Source organism: Astatotilapia calliptera, chromosome 13, assembly GCF_900246225.1.
Source record: "Astatotilapia calliptera chromosome 13, fAstCal1.2, whole genome shotgun sequence".
NCBI lineage: Eukaryota > Metazoa > Chordata > Actinopteri > Cichliformes > Cichlidae > Astatotilapia > Astatotilapia calliptera.
The window spans coordinates 23,297,629-23,317,926 of NC_039314.1; the positions used below are offsets into that span (position 1 = coordinate 23,297,629).

General features: G+C 39.4%; 1 protein-coding gene and 1 long non-coding RNA gene across 5 annotated transcripts in view; one reads left to right on the forward strand and one right to left on the reverse strand.

Moving 5' to 3' along the window:
• Positions 1-6,052: 6,052 nt before the first annotated feature.
• etaa1b (ETAA1 activator of ATR kinase b) lies at positions 6,053-12,047 on the reverse strand. Its single transcript, XM_026189898.1, has 6 exons — positions 11,724-12,047; positions 10,790-10,918; positions 10,522-10,580; positions 10,011-10,120; positions 8,455-9,890; positions 6,053-7,253 (listed from the first exon to the last, which is right to left on the reverse strand). The coding sequence occupies exons 1-6, from the start codon at positions 11,854-11,856 to the stop codon at positions 7,141-7,143; spliced, it is 1,980 nt and encodes a 659-aa protein (XP_026045683.1). The 5' UTR covers positions 11,857-12,047; the 3' UTR covers positions 6,053-7,140.
• Positions 12,048-12,057: 10 nt separating this feature from the next.
• The window catches only part of LOC113034829 (uncharacterized), a 95,758-nt gene continuing 87,517 nt past the window's right edge, over positions 12,058-20,298 (forward strand). For 3 of the 4 annotated variants that reach the window (XR_003274239.1, XR_003274241.1, XR_003274242.1), the window contains exons 1-2: positions 12,058-12,117; positions 12,720-12,904. This is a non-coding gene — a long non-coding RNA (uncharacterized LOC113034829). Of the gene's footprint in view, positions 12,118-12,719; positions 12,909-20,298 lie in introns of all 4 variants that reach the window. The other variant, XR_003274240.1, reaches the window with a different exon arrangement.

The following is a 20,298-nucleotide window of genomic DNA, read 5'->3' on the forward strand; positions in this document are numbered from 1 at the left end:
AGTCAAATTACTCGAGCTGTTTCCAAATGCAAATATGTGTTACCAAATCAACAAAGCAACTAAAGATGCAAATCGAGAGAGTGCTGTGCTGCTCGTTTAGCATCTGTTGGGAGGCAAAAGAAATGAAACATTTCCATCAAGACTTTGCCCTGTGTTTTCTCCGTTGAGAGCAAGACGCAGATTTGTATGTTTTTGTTTGAGGATTCAGTTTTGCATGTCTTCACAAGGAGTCGGGGCCTTGCTTGGCAGCGTGGGAGTACACCAATCGGGTAGTAACTGAAACTACCTTGTTTTTGTAGGGCTAGTTAGCTGCCAAGTCTGCAGTATGTAAAGAGGGTTGGGAAACAGGGGAGACATCTGAGCCGAGATGAGGAGTACACCCCTGCAGCTAATATGCTCTACCCCAGAAGGGAGGTTGGAGTTAAATGTCCAGGGCGAGTAAGCCTGAGACTTGGTGTTTGGCATTTGTTCAAGGAATTTATCATTCCATGTTCTGTGTGTGTGAACTGTTTACTTTTCTACATACAAAAAGAGGTTATCTATTTTGCTATTTTTAATTTGTTTAATTCAAATGAGAAACAAGGGTAAATACAAATGATCAATGTGAGTGATAGTGTTATGTTGGAAGGGTTGAGATTAGAGTTAGTCTCGGGACTGGAGTTGAGTAAAGGCTACTGTTGCAGTACAGACAGCAGCAGTACTTCAGTTTAAAAGTAGTTTTTTAAGGCAAAGAATAAGAAAAATACAGTGAAGACTGCATGTAGGAAGAACAGAATGTTTTTGAATCATTTACATTTGTTTTGGCTTTTTTACAATACAAGAAACACATCCATACTCTGCGTACACTATAATGAACTTCCTTCCCTCCTCTGAAGCAAGTCTTAAATGAGAGCCAGATGATATAGCAGTGCAGAGACGAATATCATTAGCTAGTCACCATCAGCTTGCAGGCACAGGCAGGGCCCAGCATGACCCTGAAAAGGTCACAACAACAGCTCGTGTGCGTGCGTGTGTGCAGTGGGTGGGAGGCTCTGGAGCAGTGGGGAAGCCTGGGACCTCTATCCCACAGGAGAGGTCAGCTGGCAGGTGCTTGTGCACTCCTGTGTGTGTGTGTGTGTGTGTGTGTGTGTGTGTGTGTGTGTGTGTGTGTGTGTGTGTGTGTGTGTGTGTGTGTGTGGTTGATCTGCTTTGCACATTGCATAGGGAACCCCTTGGCCCCAGCAGTCTTGCTTTCCGTTGCATTTTCCATGGTGTGTTTCTGCATTGCATTTGTGTGCGTGTGTGTATTAGTTTGGCAGCTGGAGTTCCACTCAGCTGGCCTCTCTTTATGCAGTCCTGCTTCAAATAATGAACTGTGTCTCTGCACAGTGGGGGCCATTTTTACTCAGGAGCACACAACTCACAGAAGCTAGCGCCACTTAACATTTTAGCACCCAGCTTATATATTGGGTCACTTACTGAACAACAAAGCAAAAACTAAGCCTCCAATTACCTCCAGATCCTTAAGGCCCCAATGTAGAAAGGATCTGCTGCCTCATTCTCTCCAGACTTTTTAATATCAATCTGCTTATAACTAAGTGGTCGAAAGCTAATAGCTAGCTTCAATGCTTCTGCTGCTCTTTTTTTCCTCAGGGGAAGATTTGGCACCTCACTGTAAAGCCCAGCAACAAAATTACCTCAGCCTAAACCTGTCAACAGACCATTACAGCCCACGTTGACTATTATGGGCTGGGGAGAAAAGGGCCAAAGCCATTGTAGCGCAAAGGTGTTGGCAGATATAGGCTTGAGGAATGTGGCAGCGGAGATATTTGTTGGCTGTGTGCAAGAAAGTCTCGCTTCTCAAAACAAAGTAAAGTCTGCAGCCCCTTATCAGCATGCTTAATAGAGCATGAGATCTATTTGGATGAAGATTAAAAAACAAAAAACAAAACAAACAACAACAACAACAACAACAAAAAACCCAGTGATAATCCAGCTTGAAAAGTGTACAAGTTTAGGAATCTAAGAAAGTTGAGTTGACTGCAGAGCTTTCAGTGAGATAATAAATCCTTCACAAATAGTGTTTTTTCTATTCCTCTGTTCCATTCCAAAGCAATGATTTAGATTATAATAACAAGACAGTTCGGTAGACAGCTTCATCCTCCTTATCGCTCTTAAGTCTGAGTGCCATTGACCTTTACATGACTTTTTAGCCAACAAAATATATCATAGTGATTAACTACTTGCAAATTAGTCAGACAGCAGAGTTAAATAAACAACATACTGTATAAGTTCTGCCCGAGGAGGTCAAAAAGTGGTGAACAGTAATATCACTGCAAGGGATGTATGTTTGTCTTCACACCAAAGCTTCCAATATCTTAACAAGACGCAAATACACTGTTAAAATCCTTTTACGCAAATGTGACTCCATCTTTAATGCCGTACAATCCATCTTCTTTCAGTGAATTTCCAAAGAAATCCAGTTACAAGGTAAAATACCGAGCAATGATTAAAATAAGTGTCCCAGCAAAACGGCACAAATAAGTCTAAACAAGTTTTGAAAAACATGACACCTCTTTCTCAAAGCATGTTCGACACTTAAATACTGCCCGATGATGCTCACTGGTTTTCCATCACTGTCCGGTGTGGATGGAGTACTGGAATTTGGCAACTACCCTTTGAATCCCCCTGTGGGGAGGGCAGTCATACCTGGGGGCCCATGAATGGAGCCTTCAGGTAAAGCACTGTTGAAACAAATCTTAAGCTGCCTAATGACACGCACCGTGAAACTCTTCACAGGTCATTTACGCTGCTGACAGGCTGCTGCCAGAGTACTGCACTACACCTCCTCCTCCATCTGTGTGTGTGTGTGTGTGTGTGTGTGATAGAAACAGACATGACACAGATATACAGACTGATAAGAGAGAAACAGCCAGAGATAGAGTGTAAGAAAAGGTGAAAAAAACTGATGTATGTGTGATATGTATTAGTCATACTCTGGGAGGTAATCTGGGAGCTATGAAAACACTGTTTAGCCTTTCTGCAGCATGGCCTCACAGCATGGGAAAACGATTAGAGATGCTATCTCCACTGGCCGCTCAGCACTTGGTTGAGGGAGGCAATAGCTACCTCAGGTCATATTTCTAAAGATGTTTAATTTATGTTTGCTGTTCTTGGAGTCTGTTTTGCGGCACAGTGAATGCACTTAGAAAACCTGGCTTCATATTAATCTGCTGCAAGTGTATTGGTAATCCAGCACACTAGTATGCCCCCAGGTCTCATTACTCACTTCCGCAATATGAACCCCATGCTGGGAGAAGAGCAGCAATAAGAAGAAAAGAAAGGAAGGGATGAAGCTAGTGTTCGAGCTTGAGTTTCCTTAAGCAGTAATAGCAAACCAACTATTTAGACAGAGTCTTCTGTACAAGCCATAAGTGAGAAGAGTGTGTTGCATCAGTCGGTAGTGGAAAACCACCAGTTATCCCAGCTGTGGGTGGGTTTTCTGGGTCATTTTTGCTTGGTTCTAATTAGATAGTCATTAAAATTAATCTAATAACAATAGAATGTTTCTGTTTTGCATTGGGGTCAGCCCACATCAATGCAGTATGAGTCATGTGAGCTAACGCGAGAAGGGCTTTAACAAGGTTAACTAAATAAAATAATAATAATAATGATAAAATAAAAATAATAAAAAAATGCCTTACTAGAAATGTTAAAATGTGAAAGTTACCATAAAAGTTAAAAGTCGTGCTGACAAGAATGATGAAACAAACAGATCAACAAGAACATCTGTGGTCTGAAACATCAGCCTGTCAACTAGTGTCTAAACTTGCAAACATCCCTTAGACAAGTAAAAAGAGAGGAGTGGTCATTCAGATCAAATGGGGCAAAACCCCACCTGTTGAAACATAGTGTGGTTTTGCTTCATGTGAGTGTAGATCTACATTCAAAGTGCTGGAAAACAATAGTACAAATATAGAATATAGAAAATTCAGATAATCAGAGAGAAGCAGAGACACACACACACAAAAACCCTAAGGAAAGACACTTTTGATAATTAGGGTGTACACACAGCAATTGTTGTAGTCTAAATAATTTAAACTGTGGGGTCAACAGAAGACATCTGTATAAGGAAGTGACATCAAACCGAAAAGCTGCAATACTTTCTGTTGCCGACATCATTTATTTTCAAATAAAATGCCTGCAAAGATAAGGAATCTCTGTTTCACAGATCAAAAAGCCAGCACAGACACACAAACACACACAAAAGCTCCTTCACGGCAGTTTTTGAGGGCACAATCGTTGACTTTACCAGCACAGAGGAAATCCGAGAAGATTCCTTTTTTCATATCTTTCATCGGTGCAGAGCTCAGGAGTACTGTGATGAATGACAGTTTTGATCTACTTTATATAAATGCTCACACATCAGTGGCGTATGGTTGGATTGAGCCAAGAATAGCAGCCTTTCAGCTGTCATGCCATGAGCATTGTATTCCTAGTTATCGTTGCTGATTTTTTTATCTTAAGAGTAAAGTAAAAGTATCAAAGCTTAAAGTAGTCCTTTACATTTTGTCTACCACTGTTTTTAGAGTGCTTAAACATGCAGCTGTGAATATCCAAATGATCTCAACTTGCCTTTTCAGTCGTTTTTAAAGTACAGTATATTTATTCTACTTGCTGAATAGACTTCTTTCTTCTTGCTTGTTTAAGAAATGACTGTTTTCCTAATAGATCAGATGACACAACACAAATCTGTCCGTCATGCACTCTCCCTTTCTCCTAAATTGCTACCACACCATCCTGCACCCTTCTCCATCTTCAATTAGCGTCTTCACACATCACTTTCAAGCTGCAAACTCTCCTCTTCCAAAAATGAAAACATTCACATAAGAATAGACAGTTTAAACAGGTGCTATGGTAACATAATCGTCACTGGGGCAATTACTGCCTTATGCCTGACTAACAGCCATAAATCATTCTCCCTCTACAAAGAGAACGTTGTGGCTCTCCACTCCCATCCAATAATCAGAAATTGCTCCATGTATGGCATGACGAGCGGGTGCTGAAACAGCCCATTCTTCTGCTTGGTGGACAATATTTTGCTCTCTATGGCGACATTACTGGGATCCTTCAGCGAGCTTGATATTGTACCTGCTCTACACCTGTTAGCTTTAGCCAAGGGTTTCATCAGATAGTTGAAATAAATACTAGTCATCATCATAACCATAATCATAGTCATAAAAACCAGAGGCCTTTATGCTGTTGCCAAATTGCCCTGCCATCTGATTTACAGTCAAACTGGGCGGGGAGGGGAAAGAGATAGGGCAGGGAGGTGGATGGCGCCTCTGAATGGAATAAATACTCAAATACACACACCTGCAGACCACCCGTCTCTCTCACACACATATAACACACACACACCTGGGAACTCTCACAGGCATGTAATGGGTGGGAATGGTCGTGAAGGAGGAACTCTGAGGAATTCTCTCGGGATTACAAAGGCGAACATTGTACTACCCTCACGCACAATATAGCAGCTGTGTAGAATGATAAGGAGTCAGAAGACGAATTAGCTTTCATATTAAAATAATCCCTCATGTCTAATAACAACAATATTCTTCATAGCGAGGCTACTGCATGCTCACAATGGTTCTTCTTTCTGGGCAGCAACTTGTTGAAAACAAATTTGAGTATTTGTGAAATGGGCCCATCATATCTGCTTGACCTGTCAACAGCCCTGAAATACATAGAGGTTACAGTAATGGACGCCAATAACTCCAGTGAGGAGGCCGTCTGTGTAAACTCAAAATCCTGAGCAGCTGTTCAATACTACAGGGGTGTCGTTGATGTTGCAAAAAAAAAAAAAAAAAAAGCCTGAAAATGTGAACGAAATTAAATGAAACTGCTACAGACCAATAGCAGCCAACTGTATTCTGATTTATCACAAGACATGAACATAATGAAATTACTGGGGGAATGAATACAGCTACGTTTATCATGCTGTTTTTAAGCAACAGGTACTGGAGTCAAAAGTATTAGGATATATTGAAGCAATTAAGTAGAAACAAAGAAGTCTATTTGAAAGTTTTATTTGAATTTGTCACCTGTATGTCCCAGGTCTGCCCTTTACAGCACAAATGATTAAAATATGATAGGAAAATGTAGTGTGAGTTTCTCATCTTTCTCATTTTCATCCTGTCCAGATATAAAAACAATTTCAAGCCTTGTTTTTCTTTTTTTACTCGTTAAACTTTTTTGAAAGGTGCATAGCATAGCTATTACAGTACAGTTTGCCAGCGGAGGCCACAACGCTGTCTTTACAGTACAACTGTTGATGCTGACCTGTGCAAAACTGAAAGGAGAAACACTGACGTGAGCAAAGAAAGCACAGAGGAAACACAAATAAGAATCATCTATTAAATGTTCAGCTTGGCCTCAAAGCAAAGATTTTGTGTTAGGTTGTGTTGATATCCTTTTATTTCTATTTCTAATAAAGTAAGGCTTTTTTCATTACAAAGTTATGAAGACGAATGAATATTTCAAGTATGCTTTAAAAGAACTGTCAGGCACTTAAGCAGTCTTAGCAGACCCATAAAGCAGAGAACACAGCAGTTAATGCTAATGTTCGCTTTAAAGCGAAGGCATCCATTTCTTATGGATAGCTTCAAAAATACACTGCTATGTGTCAGCCTTTGATGCTACAATTTGAAAAGTGACACAGAGATTAAGCTATTTACTTTTTAACAAAAGCAAAAAGCACCAGATAAAAATGTTCTATCCAAAATTGGCTTAAATATCAGAAAGCAACAAACGGAGCATTTGGATTTTTTTTCCATGCTCAGTGGATGTAAACTATATTTCAAAGTAGTGAAGAAGTTTTTCTTTACATTGTCACACATATGAGATTCTGTAACAAACTGTTCCTAAAAAATGCTTACCATGAAACACATTACATTAGCAGCAAAAACAGCCAGTAGTAGGTTCTATATGTGCGGAAAGCTAAGTACATATCCCGGGATCAGGTCATGCACTGAACTATCAACAGTCCTTCATCTTGGATACAATAATCAAAAAACAAGAAATTTCGAAAAAGGGCTGAACCACTTGTATGAAATGTAGAGTGCATTAAGTTGCAAAAAATACTGGCAGGACGAAGTCGCTCTATGGCTTTGTGGCGGTCTGCATTCGCAGTCGCCTCCTGGCCAAAGCTTCCTGTTTTTTCCTCTCAATCTCTGCAGCAGAGCACTTTCCTGTCATCTGGCTTGTGACAAAAACTGGAAAGAGGGAAGAAAAGTGAGAAAACTGAATGAAAAAGAGACAATGTCAGCTTGGTTGTTGCATGACCTCGAGCAAGTTTTCATTTCTAAACATTAAACGTCTGCTCATTTGGAAGAACAAAAGAACCCCAAAACATCCAAGTCCAAAGACAAATAAATAAATAAATAAAATCTGTCCACAAATTCATTGGCAATGATGCTTGCTGAGGTTTGGACCCTTGACAAGATCACAAATTAAAGCCACAGTGCGCAGTTTACTTGCTTGGGGGGAAATGGTTAATGTGCACATGCACCGAACTGTCAGTGATTATAAGAACAACATGTGACATCTGTTTTACTTGTGAATTGTCAGTTAAATATCCATTCTTAAAGCAAATTTGATGGAATAGCCATGGCAGACAAATGCATAGAATTAAACAAAACAACTAATGGGGGTGTATTCAGTTACTGGACATTTGACTGAGTCTATCAAAGCAAAGCCATTCTATCTAGTTTTAGATTTATTTGTGTTGTTTTTAAGAAAAAGTATCCGTACATAACACTCTTGGTGGCTTTTTCATTGACAAACATAAAATCCTGTCTTAAAATATTATTAAATTTTCAACCAATTCAAAATTTTTATTCCTATTATCTTTGAATATACAGTTTAGCACAAAGATTTTACACATTTTAGATGTTTAGATTATTCTCATGAGACAGTACTATCAGAGCCTGACTGGTGAAAAATTAATTCTTAAGCATAACAACAAGTCCAGCCATACAGCCAGAGTCATAAAGAACTGTCTTTTTGGCAGAAAGAAAACACATTTATTTAATATATTTTTCAAGGGAGACCTGGCCAGGACAAGGACTCCAGCAGCAGATGTTATGGCCCCCACACAGCACTGATCTCAGCAATAAAGAAGTCAATGTAGGATTGCTTGAAGAGACATGAGACACTGAGACAACTTAAATCCATAGAGGAATTGTGGCAAGCTCTCCAAGATCTTTGGAACAGCCGATCTGCCAACTACCTTGGAAAAACTGCATGCAAGTGTGAGAACTGGTGCTGTTTTGGTTCAGTTTAAAAAAATAATTATTATTTATGAATTATTTTGGAAAGCACGCCCACTATAAATACCCTAGCCTTTTATAAAGTCGCATACATAATATACTTTGATACAATTCGGTGGTAATTATCAAAACTTAGACATCATACCTTTGGTGCTTATGGCTGCTGAGTCAGATAGATTTCTTTTGAAAGCTGTGTGATGGCTCTTGGCGTTGTGTACCGCTCTGGCCATCACTGGATGTTGCTTCATATCCACATTAGCATTTCCAGCCTGGAAAGTTCCAGATGAATCCCCGCACTGACTTAATGTACCCAAATTTGTGTGGCTTCCTGGGAAGCTTTGAGACATCTGTGATTTTTTGTTGGCACCCTTCATGGGAACGTTCCATCCTTGGAAGTTCACAGTTTCATAACTAGCCCTTGGTAATGAGTTAGAACGAACAAAAGCACAAGGTGATTGTCTGTTAGTGCTGGCACCGACGTTCCCAGACCGAGTCATGTTGATGGGCTGCGGCCCTGTGGTTTTCCGTTGTCTGTCTACATCAATATCTTGTTTTTCTTGGCAGTTACCGGAGCTCACTTGGAGCGACTGACTGTTGGCGATCTTCTCCACACTGTCACATACCTGGTAGAGCAGTGCGTCATCATCCCTATCATCCCACAAGCTGTCTGAAATATCTTTAACAGAGTGTTTTCCTAAAGAAGCCCCTCTGTGATCATTAGTGACCTTGTCAGGTTGAGGTGTAGTGGATGTCTTTGCAGTTGCAGATTTCTGGTCAAACATCTGTGGCTTGGGTTGTATAATGGTGAAGTTGGACTTAGTGGAAACCTCTTTGGCCATCTGTGACCGCAAGTTGGGGTTTGGCTCTAATTTGAAAGTGTTTCGGTTGGTAGTCTTCAGTTTGGGACAGAGTTCCTGGAGTGTCAGTTTTGTTTCAGAACTTTTCACACTGCAGCTAGGCTTGCAGTTTAGGTTTGAAGGCTTGTGTGCAGGGATTGCATTTGCAATGGGTTTACGAACAGGGGTAGAGTGAGTAGTGTTTGTCTTAGTCTCAGACTGAAAGGTGGTGTTAGGATTGGTGTCATGTTGCTCATTGGGCTTATGGGTCATCGCCAGCAAAAAAGGGTCATTAAGTAATTCATCATTCTCCCAGTCATCATCAAAGTCATCACAGTTATTTGCACTACAGCTATTAGTTCCCTTTTCTTCAGCAGGATGTGCAGCTGTGCCAGACTTTTCAGCTGATTTGAGCTCTGATTGTTGGTCTTCGGATAAAGCTGCATTCACAGGTTGGCCTCTTATTTCCTGTGAACAGGTGGATACTGCAGAGCCACGGCTTAGCCATGCACTCTGAGTGGAGCAGTCAAACAGAGCATGCAGCTCTGCCTCTATCTGGTCTGGTGCCGATGGGTACTTTAGGTCCTTCAAGCTATCATGGAGTGACGATGGTTTCAGTTTTGTTTCAGAAGTGTTCAGACATTCATTAAGATTGATCACAAGGCTTTCTGAAGTTTCCTTATCTTGCTGCATGCTCTCATCAAACTGCCTGGCGAGTTTCATGAGGTCCTCCACACTGCTTTGCCTATGTAGACAAAAGGAAAAAGGAAGAAAGACGCTTATGAGCACCCATACAGGCTGCATATGGTGGTACATATTAACAATCTATAGGGACAGTATTTTGGTCAATATATTGATTATTCACCTAGAGGATTTCTTCCTGAGTCTTGGCTTTTGAATCTCTGGTGTGGCGGGCATGGCACTGTCACCGATCCACTGCAGCAAAGAGGAGTCAGTCCTTTCTGGTTTTACATCCTATAAAAGAAACAAGCACAAGGTTGAAGTGTGTTTACAGATATGTGCTAGAAAAGACTGAAAGTCTACCTATAATAAATAATAATTTAAAAAAATACTTTAATCTTAATAACTGTACAGTACTCTGTTTTTGTAACTATTGTCCATGATGTAAATATTTTTTTTCTGTAAAAATTGTGTGTGTTTCTGTTCTGTTTGTATATGTGCTTTTCTTCTGCTGCTGTTACAACCACATTTCCCCTTGTGGGACAATTAAAGGATTATTCTATTTTATTCTAAATGAAAATTATTATTATTTTTTATTTAGTTTGTGATTAATTATATTTACCATGGCATTTAGAAATAACCATTTTTGCCAAATATCAATATGAAAATAATAAAAAGCTGAAAAAACAACAGACCTTTGGAGCAATGCGGTTCACAATATCAGATATTTCCACAGCTCTAGTGTTCCTGAGTCCTGAACCCAAAAAACGTGACAATAACACACATGATAGAAATTAGCAAAGTGGTAGAGTCATGATGACTGAAATGAAAAGCACAAGCTTACAATTGAAATTAATCTACTATAAAAAAAAACCTATTCAGAAATCGTTTATGTTGCCATTCATTTAGAACCTGCTGATGAGATGTGCCAGCAAGTGTGAGCTGAGTGTCGGTGTTGTTTACCAGTATGAGTCTGAGTGGGAGATGTGGAATCCCAGATGATATCTTGTGAAGGTTCCACATCTCCTGGAGAATCTCCATTAGCCAAGCCGGTGTATCTGCTGCAACCTCGATGCTGGGGACTTTGAAAATCTGTGCACAGAGATATCAAGTGCCACATCAAATGAGCTAAAAATAAGTCATATTCAACTTGGTAACGTTAAATTTACTTGCATGTATTTATTTAGCACCGAGTCTTTAGTTACTTTAAACTTTATGTTAGACATATCAGTAAAGACAAACAGGAGAACAATAAAAGATGTATCGTGATGACAGTTCACACATGAACAGATTCTCTTAGTGTAGTCACAGTTAAAGCCATAATAATATTTATATGATAATTTCCTGAAAAAAATACTTGCTGAACACAATATAAAAACTGGGAAAATGTCTGGTCAAAAACTTGTGTTTTGAATCTTTCTATTTTAGCAGCTTGAGGAGGATACATAATGGTCATTTAAAGCCTTGTCTGATTTGAGTCACTGCAATATAGCATTACAAGAGGGCTGGCTGCATTAAAAGGACATATTCCAGAATGCACGCAACATGTGTTTGTCTAATTAAAACAATCCAGCTATGAGCAAACAATTATTTAGATGAGATCATGCATCATATCTTAAAAGATATTCGAACATGTGGCAACACTTTCTGTATATTCGGAATGCAGTTTATCCTTCCTAGACAGTCTCAGTACTTTACAACTGGTTAGAGTGGAATTAGTGGTGTGTCTATGGTGAGATAACACAGCCAGCTGGCATGTTGTCACTGTCAGTCGCTCGTTTTGATCACCTCATGGCCGCCTTTACTCTTCTGTGTATACAAACACTTGTTATGGTCTTTAGTTAAGCTCGCGTTGAGCCGCAGATCGTCGCCTATATTAACAGACACACAGCCTCACCTTTAGAGACGGGCGTCGTTGTCGTGTCAGGCATCTGTTTTGCTGCTTTCGTGTCTTGTGTTTTTTTGTAGCTGAGTTTGGAGACAGTCCTCCACAGTTCAGTGAACTCAGCATGCGTCCTCGCCTCTGACATGGCTGCACAAAACAGCGGCGGCAGCAGCAGCAAAGCCAACTCTGCGTTACATCGTTTCTTCAGCACTTTCCTTTGTGGCTTTCAACATTGCGGCTAACAATTTGCCTTCGAGAGATTCAACGTTTCTTTGCAGTCTTGTTGTGTTCGCTCGCTCACTCAAAGCTAGCCGCCATGTTTGCTTGTGACGTCACCAAACCTACGGCTGCCGGGTAGTTTTTTCGCAGCTCGTTTGACTTCTGGCAAAGCTAAAGCCTGTGACAGGTATGTACGAAATGATTTCTCCGTGTCCTGAAATATTCTTAATAAGTTATATTTCAGCTCTGTAGATATATATTTAAAAATCTACTGTATAAATATGATTAGGTTTACTGGCTAAAGTTCACCACTTCATTCTCCAATTTTAAATTCAAAATCTAGGCGAAGGCCTTCTCTTAATTCCACTATATTTACGTGTCATATTTAGTTTACTATTCTAGCATATAAAATACAATTAAGACTACATTAAAAGAGTATAATTGTGTGTCGCAAAGCGCAGATGGGCAAAATTAGTTCATCTTCTCACAACGAAAAAGATTATTGAAATACACCGAGATACTACAACATTAGAACCGCCGTTGACAGAAAAAACTACCCCTGAAAGCACACTAAACAATTCACAGCAGCCATTTTTATATGAAATTCAAGGCAAACATGAGTGGTACTAATCACATTAATAATTACATTGAAAACGTTGCTGTCTTTTTCACAAAATCAAGTTTAGAAAAAACTTTTGCCCTGTAGCAAAACCTTCTAACCTTCTACCATCTCTACTGTAAAATAATTCATGCCATTTATGTCATAATGTCTCTGTCCAAACTCCCCAGATCATGTTCTACTGAACTCCCTCAGGATGCATGGGAACAAGCCAAATCCACAGAGGCTTCACTCTGCAACCTGCAGGATCGCCAGGATTTGCTTCTCATTTTTCTGGTGCCAGAAACCGCAGGGCACCATCAGAGGTCCATGCCCTGACAGGTCAAAGCTGTTTTGGTGGCAAACACGATACTGGGTAGGTAGGTGGATTAATGTAGTTATTGTTGTTAATTGGTGTATTCCTTGTGGTAATGCACCAGAAATAATAATTCAATACTTTTGCCTCCTTGGGATTTAGTTTTACAAAAATGTAATTTGTACTCTGTCTTCTATACTATAAAATGGTATGCCCCAATGAACAAACAAAAGGGGGAAAAAGTCATGTTTTACTTCCTGGCAACATTATTCAAGGCATTGTGTTCACTTTTAGAGAGTCTTGAATAATGTTGCTCAATGTTACCATTGGTCAAAAACAGATATTACAAACAACTTGTTTATTTCAAAGGTAGTGATAGCCCAGAAAGGGATCCTTAAATCTAAGTTTGGAAAGGCTGGTTTAAAGCAGTACAGTAAATAAATCAGACAGCTGATTAGTTGTATCCAAATGTTTTTTCCAGAAATGTAATTAACCTTTTTTGGCATTTTTGGACCACTTTTACACTTTACACCTGTCTTTAGTCAAAAAAGACCATATTACATGGAGTTTGAATTGAAAATAATACACATAGTTATATTTCTAGACCTTAAGATCGAGAGTCAGGGAAACTATTAAATACAGTTTTTATTCTGGGCACAGGGCCATGCTTCTTTTGAGCCAAGGTGGCTGGTGGGTCAGGGGCTTATCTTTTGTTTTAGTTTGTTAGGGAGTCAAAATCCGCGTCCAAGATTTTTTCTCAGATGAATTTGAACTTCTAATTAAAATACATCAGTCAAATGTGACATAAACACTTGCGCTATCCAAACACGGACACTGCCTTCACACAGCTTTTCTGACCTTTTAGCGTTGTCTCAGGCTGTTTTTAATTCAACTTTGTCTTGATTATCATGTTTTTGCTTTTTGTGAGGGCTTTCTGGACTTGGAGGACTTGTTAAATATTCAAGACTTTCATTCAGGGCTGTTCTACATAGTTTTTACAGTTATTGTTACCTATTACGGTATTCAGTCCGAATGAAATGAGTCAGGTCTTGGAATTTGTTTGGGACTCAGCTAGGCCTTAGTCATATCCTTTCTAACTATATTTGGCTTTTTACTGAGTGAACATCAGAAATGTTGGCTTTTTGCATGCATACGTCATGGTCGAATGAATAATTACTTCAGTGGTAGCAGGTTACTGACGTACAAGTTGATGACTCCTGATTATTCATTATGTTTCTGAAACTGCTCCATGTTTCCACCATCATCATCTTCTTATCTCTGAAAGCTGAGAAAAGGAACTACGTGATGAATGGTGCTGTGTTTATTTAACCATGTCATGCGTGACAGAGTTTCCACTGAAAATGCTGCATGACTCCATTGATGAAAAATTAAATGTGTGGTTTAAAACAAACACACACACAAAAACTGGAAACTCCCCTGTTCTTATTTCTGAAAGGAAATTAAACTTCTGACTATAGACTGGTGGAAATTTTATTTTTTAGTCAATCACAGTTGATGCTTCTTCTTGTGAAAAACATCTATTTCACCAAAGTTGTCAGAGGTTCTGCTAGTGAGGATATGAACTGTCATCAATCAGTTCTCGTGTGTTTAACTCTTTTCTATATACTTGCAGGTTTGCAGAATGTGATTAGTTCAATCTTGATTTGATCTTATTCCTATTCTGTAATCCAAAAGCTGTCTTTCTGCTCCTAATTTTAAAACGTTAATGCAACTGAACAAATATTTTACATAGAAAATAAATGTGGATTTTTTTTTTACACATTTTGTAAAATTCTGCATAGCAATTTCCAAAATAAAGCACTAGATGGTGCTTGTATACCTCCTTGGTATTTCGTGTGTGTGTGTGTGTGTGTGTGTGTGTGTGTGTGTGTGTGTGTGTGTGTGTGTGTGTGTGAGGAGTAGAGGGTTGGGAGGGGATACAGTAACTAAAGTCAATATAAACTGAATGCAGATTTTGTAGAAAATATACACTGAGTTGCTGTGGTGCTGGAATATTATTTAGTTAAAACACACACACGCTGCAGTGAATCACAATGCTTGATTATGCTTGATTCTGCTTTGATTGTTTTCATTTGGAAGCAGTTCATCAGCATAGGGAAGCCAATCAACTGTGTTTCTTTGATTTAAAGCCAGAAACTGTTATGAACAGACGACCTGTAGTCCTGTCTTCGACTTTCCCTGTTAAAACATAATTCTTGTTCCATCAAAACATCAGCAGATATTCAGCCACCACTAACGATAAGATGCATGTTAGATGAGAACAGCTACAGCATATGTCATCTTTGGGGCACGCTCATTTCATTTAGCGATTTTAAAGTGCCAAGTATTTGTTGTCAACAAATGTGAAAGTTTAAAACATTCTTGTGGCCCAGATTGGTCAGCTTTGTAAAAATGGTTGTTTACTCATTAAAAAGGCAAACCCTACAGTATGCTGCACAGGCAGTCAAAACGTGGATTGCAAGTGGATTTCTTCAATGCAGCTGCATTTAAAATATTACACATTGTTAAAGCTGTGTAATAAGTCTGATTTTGTGTGTGTGTGTTTGGTCAAAAAACACCTAAAAGAAATTTGAGAAAACCTTTGATTATAAATTTCTGTTGTGTAAATTGTGAAAAATAGTACTTTCTCAAATCTAGAGAGCAGAATGTAAGTAATATTTGCATTTCCTCAATGAATGTCTGAAATAACATTTTCGTCTGTTACCTAATCCATTTGAGCACCCTTATCTAAAAAGAAAAAAATTGTCTGTTGCGATGCCACACACTGCACACAGCATACAGCACATTTCTGCCTGTAGGCCATTGTCATGTTAGTGGCGTAGCTGCTGTCAGTGTTAAAGAGGTTAACTGGAACCGCCAGTATGGATGTAACAGTGATTTAATCAACAGTTAGCTACGTTTCATGCCTCTCTTTAATGCATTCAGCTAATCTTGGGGGTATCCCCATTGCTCTGTGAAGCGAGCTGTGTCATATCACGCTGCCACGAAAATCCACACCCGGGGGGCGCCGTCTCCTGCCCATCTAAAAGTCACTGTAACACCCTCTGTCACACTGAATACTAGCATTTCTCAGAAGTGATAGTTAGACTGGGGAATAAAGGGCATGGACGTGTCAGCTTGAATTTGAATATGAGGCATCAGCTTGCCTTGTGTTCTTTACCCATTCTGTCATCTCTCCTCCCCCTGCAAGCTTTTTCAAGTCGTGTAACAGCAAGAAAAAAATAATTGCCAAAGCCTGCTAAAGGAGACGAGAGGAAGAACATTTTAGTGTGGATTCTATAAGCCTTGTCTCATTCTTTCCCAGAAGTCTGTCTCCTCAGCTAACTACCTACCGCCTTCTATTTATTGGTTACGCCTGGGTTGTTTAGAAGCAATTAAGGAGCTAATTGTTGAGATTTCTGAGCACTGGGTATTATAGTAAAAAGTAAAGAGCTAATGGCTAATTGCCCAAGCAGCTGCTAGTGTTTATGAAGGAGGAGCAAACATGCCAGGGGATCTACCAGGCGTAGACAGCAATGAGGACAAGGAAGGGCTTGTGTGTGTGTGCGCGTGTGTGTGTGGGGAGGGGGTGATCATCATTGCTGTGGATCCCAGGGATGGCTCACACTGGGCAGCTGCCAGTTGAGTGAGAGACGGAGGAGAATAAAAAGCTCAACTCAGAAAAGTGTCTGCATAAATAATAATCACCTCTTATGGCCTCTGGTTCTGCATCTCCAAGGAGTCCATTGTGGCTTCTGTGTTTGTATGTGAAGGGTATATCACAATGTTTATGCCACCCCCTTCATCCACCCACACCCTCCAACTTTTCTGCCAGACCCCCCCCGTGGGCTAGCAGTGCCTCATGGATGACAGTTAGCATGTGGCAGGGCTCTCTGAAGTGGAAGGGATCCAGGATGCTGGCTTTCTGTGCCAGCTTCACCAAGCTGGGATTTCACCCATTTCACAGTGTCTGCCAATGGCAGGGACTGTGAATGAAAGCATTTGAAACAATGCCTGGTTCTGCAGCGTCAGATCAGTGGGCTTCAGCAATGGTTAGATGCAGCCTAAGGTGGCTTGGCTTCTATCTGAAAGAATCCCAGCAGCCCTTTTGGTCACATGAGGCGAAAAGGAAGTGCTAAAGGGCATCCAACTGCACTCTACTCCAGCGGTAGATTGTTGAGATGAAGAGGAGGAAGAGTCGAAATGATCATCAAAGCGAGGCAGGCATGGTTGCATTTTGATTTGGCTTTCTTGCTCTGTTTATTTCAGAGACTGGTATTATTTCAGGACTCAGAATAAGTTAAACATTTACTTAGCAGGCTTCCAGTTCCTGTCAGGAGCAGTAAAAGCAACAAGGTTAAAAAAAAAAAAGGCTTATTGCTAAAACTATAAAGTGAGGTCTTCAGGATGGCCTGCTCTTTGAAAAACATTTCAACAGTCAGTCCAATGACAAAGACATCATCAGTATCACCCAACTATCTGATTGACAGGCAATCTTTAGAGTGGCATGGAGAAGGCAGGGATTATCTCAGCAATACATTTATTTTAAAATTTATTATTTTTTTCTTCCTTTTTATTAGGCTAACCTCCAAAACTTAATATCTGTAATGAAATAACATAATTTTAGTATATCCAATTAACCTCTGTCTCGACCCCCTTAGGGCTTCACTTAACATAGATTCAGCTAAGGTTGTCTTGACTGCAGCTTTGCTCTAGGTGTTACAGTTTAGGTGCAAGACCTTTCTATCCTGATCTCTGTATTCACCATTTATAGGAAATATATTGCATTGTGGTAAACTTATCCATATGTGCTCGGTCATGTAACATATCAAGGCAACATCAAAGCGGGACCCATTAAGACAGAGCAGCAGTTGTGGAGGAAGGCTAAAGCAAGAGAGTACAGAGGGGCGGTGTGTCTGCGTACAGCACACTGTAGCCTACTTTGACTGCTCATTTATTCTGTTTATAATAGCAAAGGCGATGATAAATGTCCCACAGAGTGCACATGTGCTAAAATATTCATCAATTGGAGCCCCCCTAATTTGTGGAGGAGGAAAACCAATAAATTCAAATGTGAGCGGCAGTCATATTATATTTATATGAATATGCAAGACCACGGGTAGGACATTAAGATTGATCTGATATGTATGTGCTTTTTAACCAATTCTAATATAATGCCTTGTGTGAGATGGACATGTGTGAGAGGAAGGTGGGAAACAAAGTGGGCTATGCTTTCATGAACTGCTGTGATGGAAATTCAACCACATCCTTAATGATGTTTCTGAAATTTCAGGGTTAAATCTTGAACAATTGTCACTGATTAAAGGAAAAGTGGGAGACTGCTCTTTTCTCTTCATTTTTATTTTCAAACATATATAACAGCAGAAAAGCTGCCCCACTGGTTAAACTTAATTTGTCATTATTATGGCATCAGACATTAAACCACATGGCTTTGAAATGCTACTTGATTAGTCACTTTTCTCCAGAGCTGCACAGAATTTTTCTCACCATGCAGCCTGCGTAGGTTTTTGAATTTTCTGTTTCTCCTGCTGTATCTGCTGATATTTTTGTTCTTTGCCTTGTCCTTTGTCTTGTCTGCTCTCTTTTCTTCTCCCTCTGTTTTTCTCCCTGTGTGTGTGTTTTTTTCTCACCCTTTCTGCTCAGGTGTGTGTGGGCCTGGAGGAGGATGAGGGGGAGGAGGGAAGGGGGGGTTCTCTATGCTTGTACCCTGCAGAGCCACTCTCTCCTGGGGTAAGGATGACAGGAAGTCAGCCAGATGGCACGGAGCAGGTCTGCAGCATGTGACCTCCTCTCTGGAGAGGCAGGAAACGAGGAGGAGAATAGGGCGGAGTGAAGAGGAGGTGGAGGAGGCAGCATAAGATTAAGAAAAGGAGGTGAGGAGATGTAACAAAGATGCTGAGCCAAATCATCCTCTTATATATCAGTGTTAGCATTTGAGCATAGTAGCATCAGGAGCTTGTGAGTTGCACAATATATAATATTGTAATATAGAAATCAATAATATTTTAATAGATTTAGGCTGTTTTTTTATTACTGAATGATGCTGCAGTTTTGTTCAGCACAGAGCCAGTTCTCTTAAGCATAAAATAAACAAGTTCATACTAGTTGTAAATGCTTTGTAGCCAAAGCCTTGCATCACCTATTCTTCTGTACACTATGGCAAAATGTGTAAGTTACGTTTGATTCTCCAGAATTAACATTACAAAGTCATTTTTCATTTTGACTTTTATTATTGTTATAAGTATCTATGAGGACATTTTGACAAGTCAAAATTACCGTTAACAATTATATGTAATCCAGTTTTGACCAGTCACAAATATAGCTACAAATATCTCAATCTTCATTCATGAGTAACCAAAATTCTTGCAATGCTTCCCATTGGAAAACGGTGGCAGTTGCTGCTCCGGATAAGATAGCTGTTAATAAGATAGTTAGAAAATGCCATGAGTTAGACAAAGCCTTATCATCTAGGAATTTGTGGGAAGTGAGAACTTCATCCATTAGAGAGTTGTGGTAGAAGTTTGCAGCATAGTGCACATACTTTATCTCCAGAAACACTTGAGAACTTAATATGAAGTCTGGATGATTTCCAAACTGATCACTCATTCTGGAGTAAAAAAACGTGTCAACAGCAACAGAAATGCTCAAACTTGAAAATGTTGAATGTTTAAACAGATTCCCCTCAGTTTGTGTCTCCCATTTCTCATTTTCTGCAGCTTACAATGTTACAATGTTACCCTGAAATGGTCGTTACCATTTTTGAGTGATGTTGCATTGCTGTTGTACGCTTCACAGACCAAATTGTGTGCAAGTTACATAAAGGCTTAAGCTAATTAATTGTAACTAATATTATACCGAGTAGAGACCGTTTGTAAGGTCATGCTATTGTTACTACTAAATTTGTGGTATTTTGAAATCCCTAGTGGTCATTGTCATTTTAAACTGTCATTCTTATCTTCATACCCAAAATTAAAGATATTCAGTTTTAATATTTAACAGCACAGTTTGACTTATAGAACTCTATAAAGGTCCCAGAACTATTTTAAAACAGTTGTTGCAGTAGATTCTATATGTGCTAATAAGTCCCATGAAAATGGGCACTGTAATTATTTTAGTCAGTTGTTCGTCTTTCATCATTATCTTGGTACCATAAACAGTCATTAACGCAGTAAATATTTATTAATATACACAATCAAATGGTCCCAAAATGCACAAGTAAATAACTAAGAATTGATTAAAACTATAGATGTTTGCAGAAAGTATATAAAATATGTGAATCTCTGTGTATGTAAGCTGAAATAGTACTTTTATAAGTACTCTAAACTTTTCATTTGAAAACAGTGTATTGTTGTGATATTTTTTTAAGTGTTGCACAGGAATTTAGAATCTGTGAGCTCAAAATCTATGAATTTGATTGCAAATTATATATGTGA

Excerpts from the sequence above, each read along its gene's own strand:
- etaa1b (XM_026189898.1), bottom strand. The coding sequence starts at position 11,856 with ATGTCAGAGGCGAGGACGCATGCTGAGTTCACTGAACTGTGGAGGACT. Across the intron at positions 10,121-10,521 it reads TGAACCGCATTGCTCCAAAG|GATGTAAAACCAGAAAGGAC; the intron begins GTCTGTTGTTTT and ends TTTCTTTTATAG. Across the intron at positions 7,254-8,454 it reads AGCAGCCATAAGCACCAAAG|TTTTTGTCACAAGCCAGATG; the intron begins GTATGATGTCTA and ends CCCTCTTTCCAG.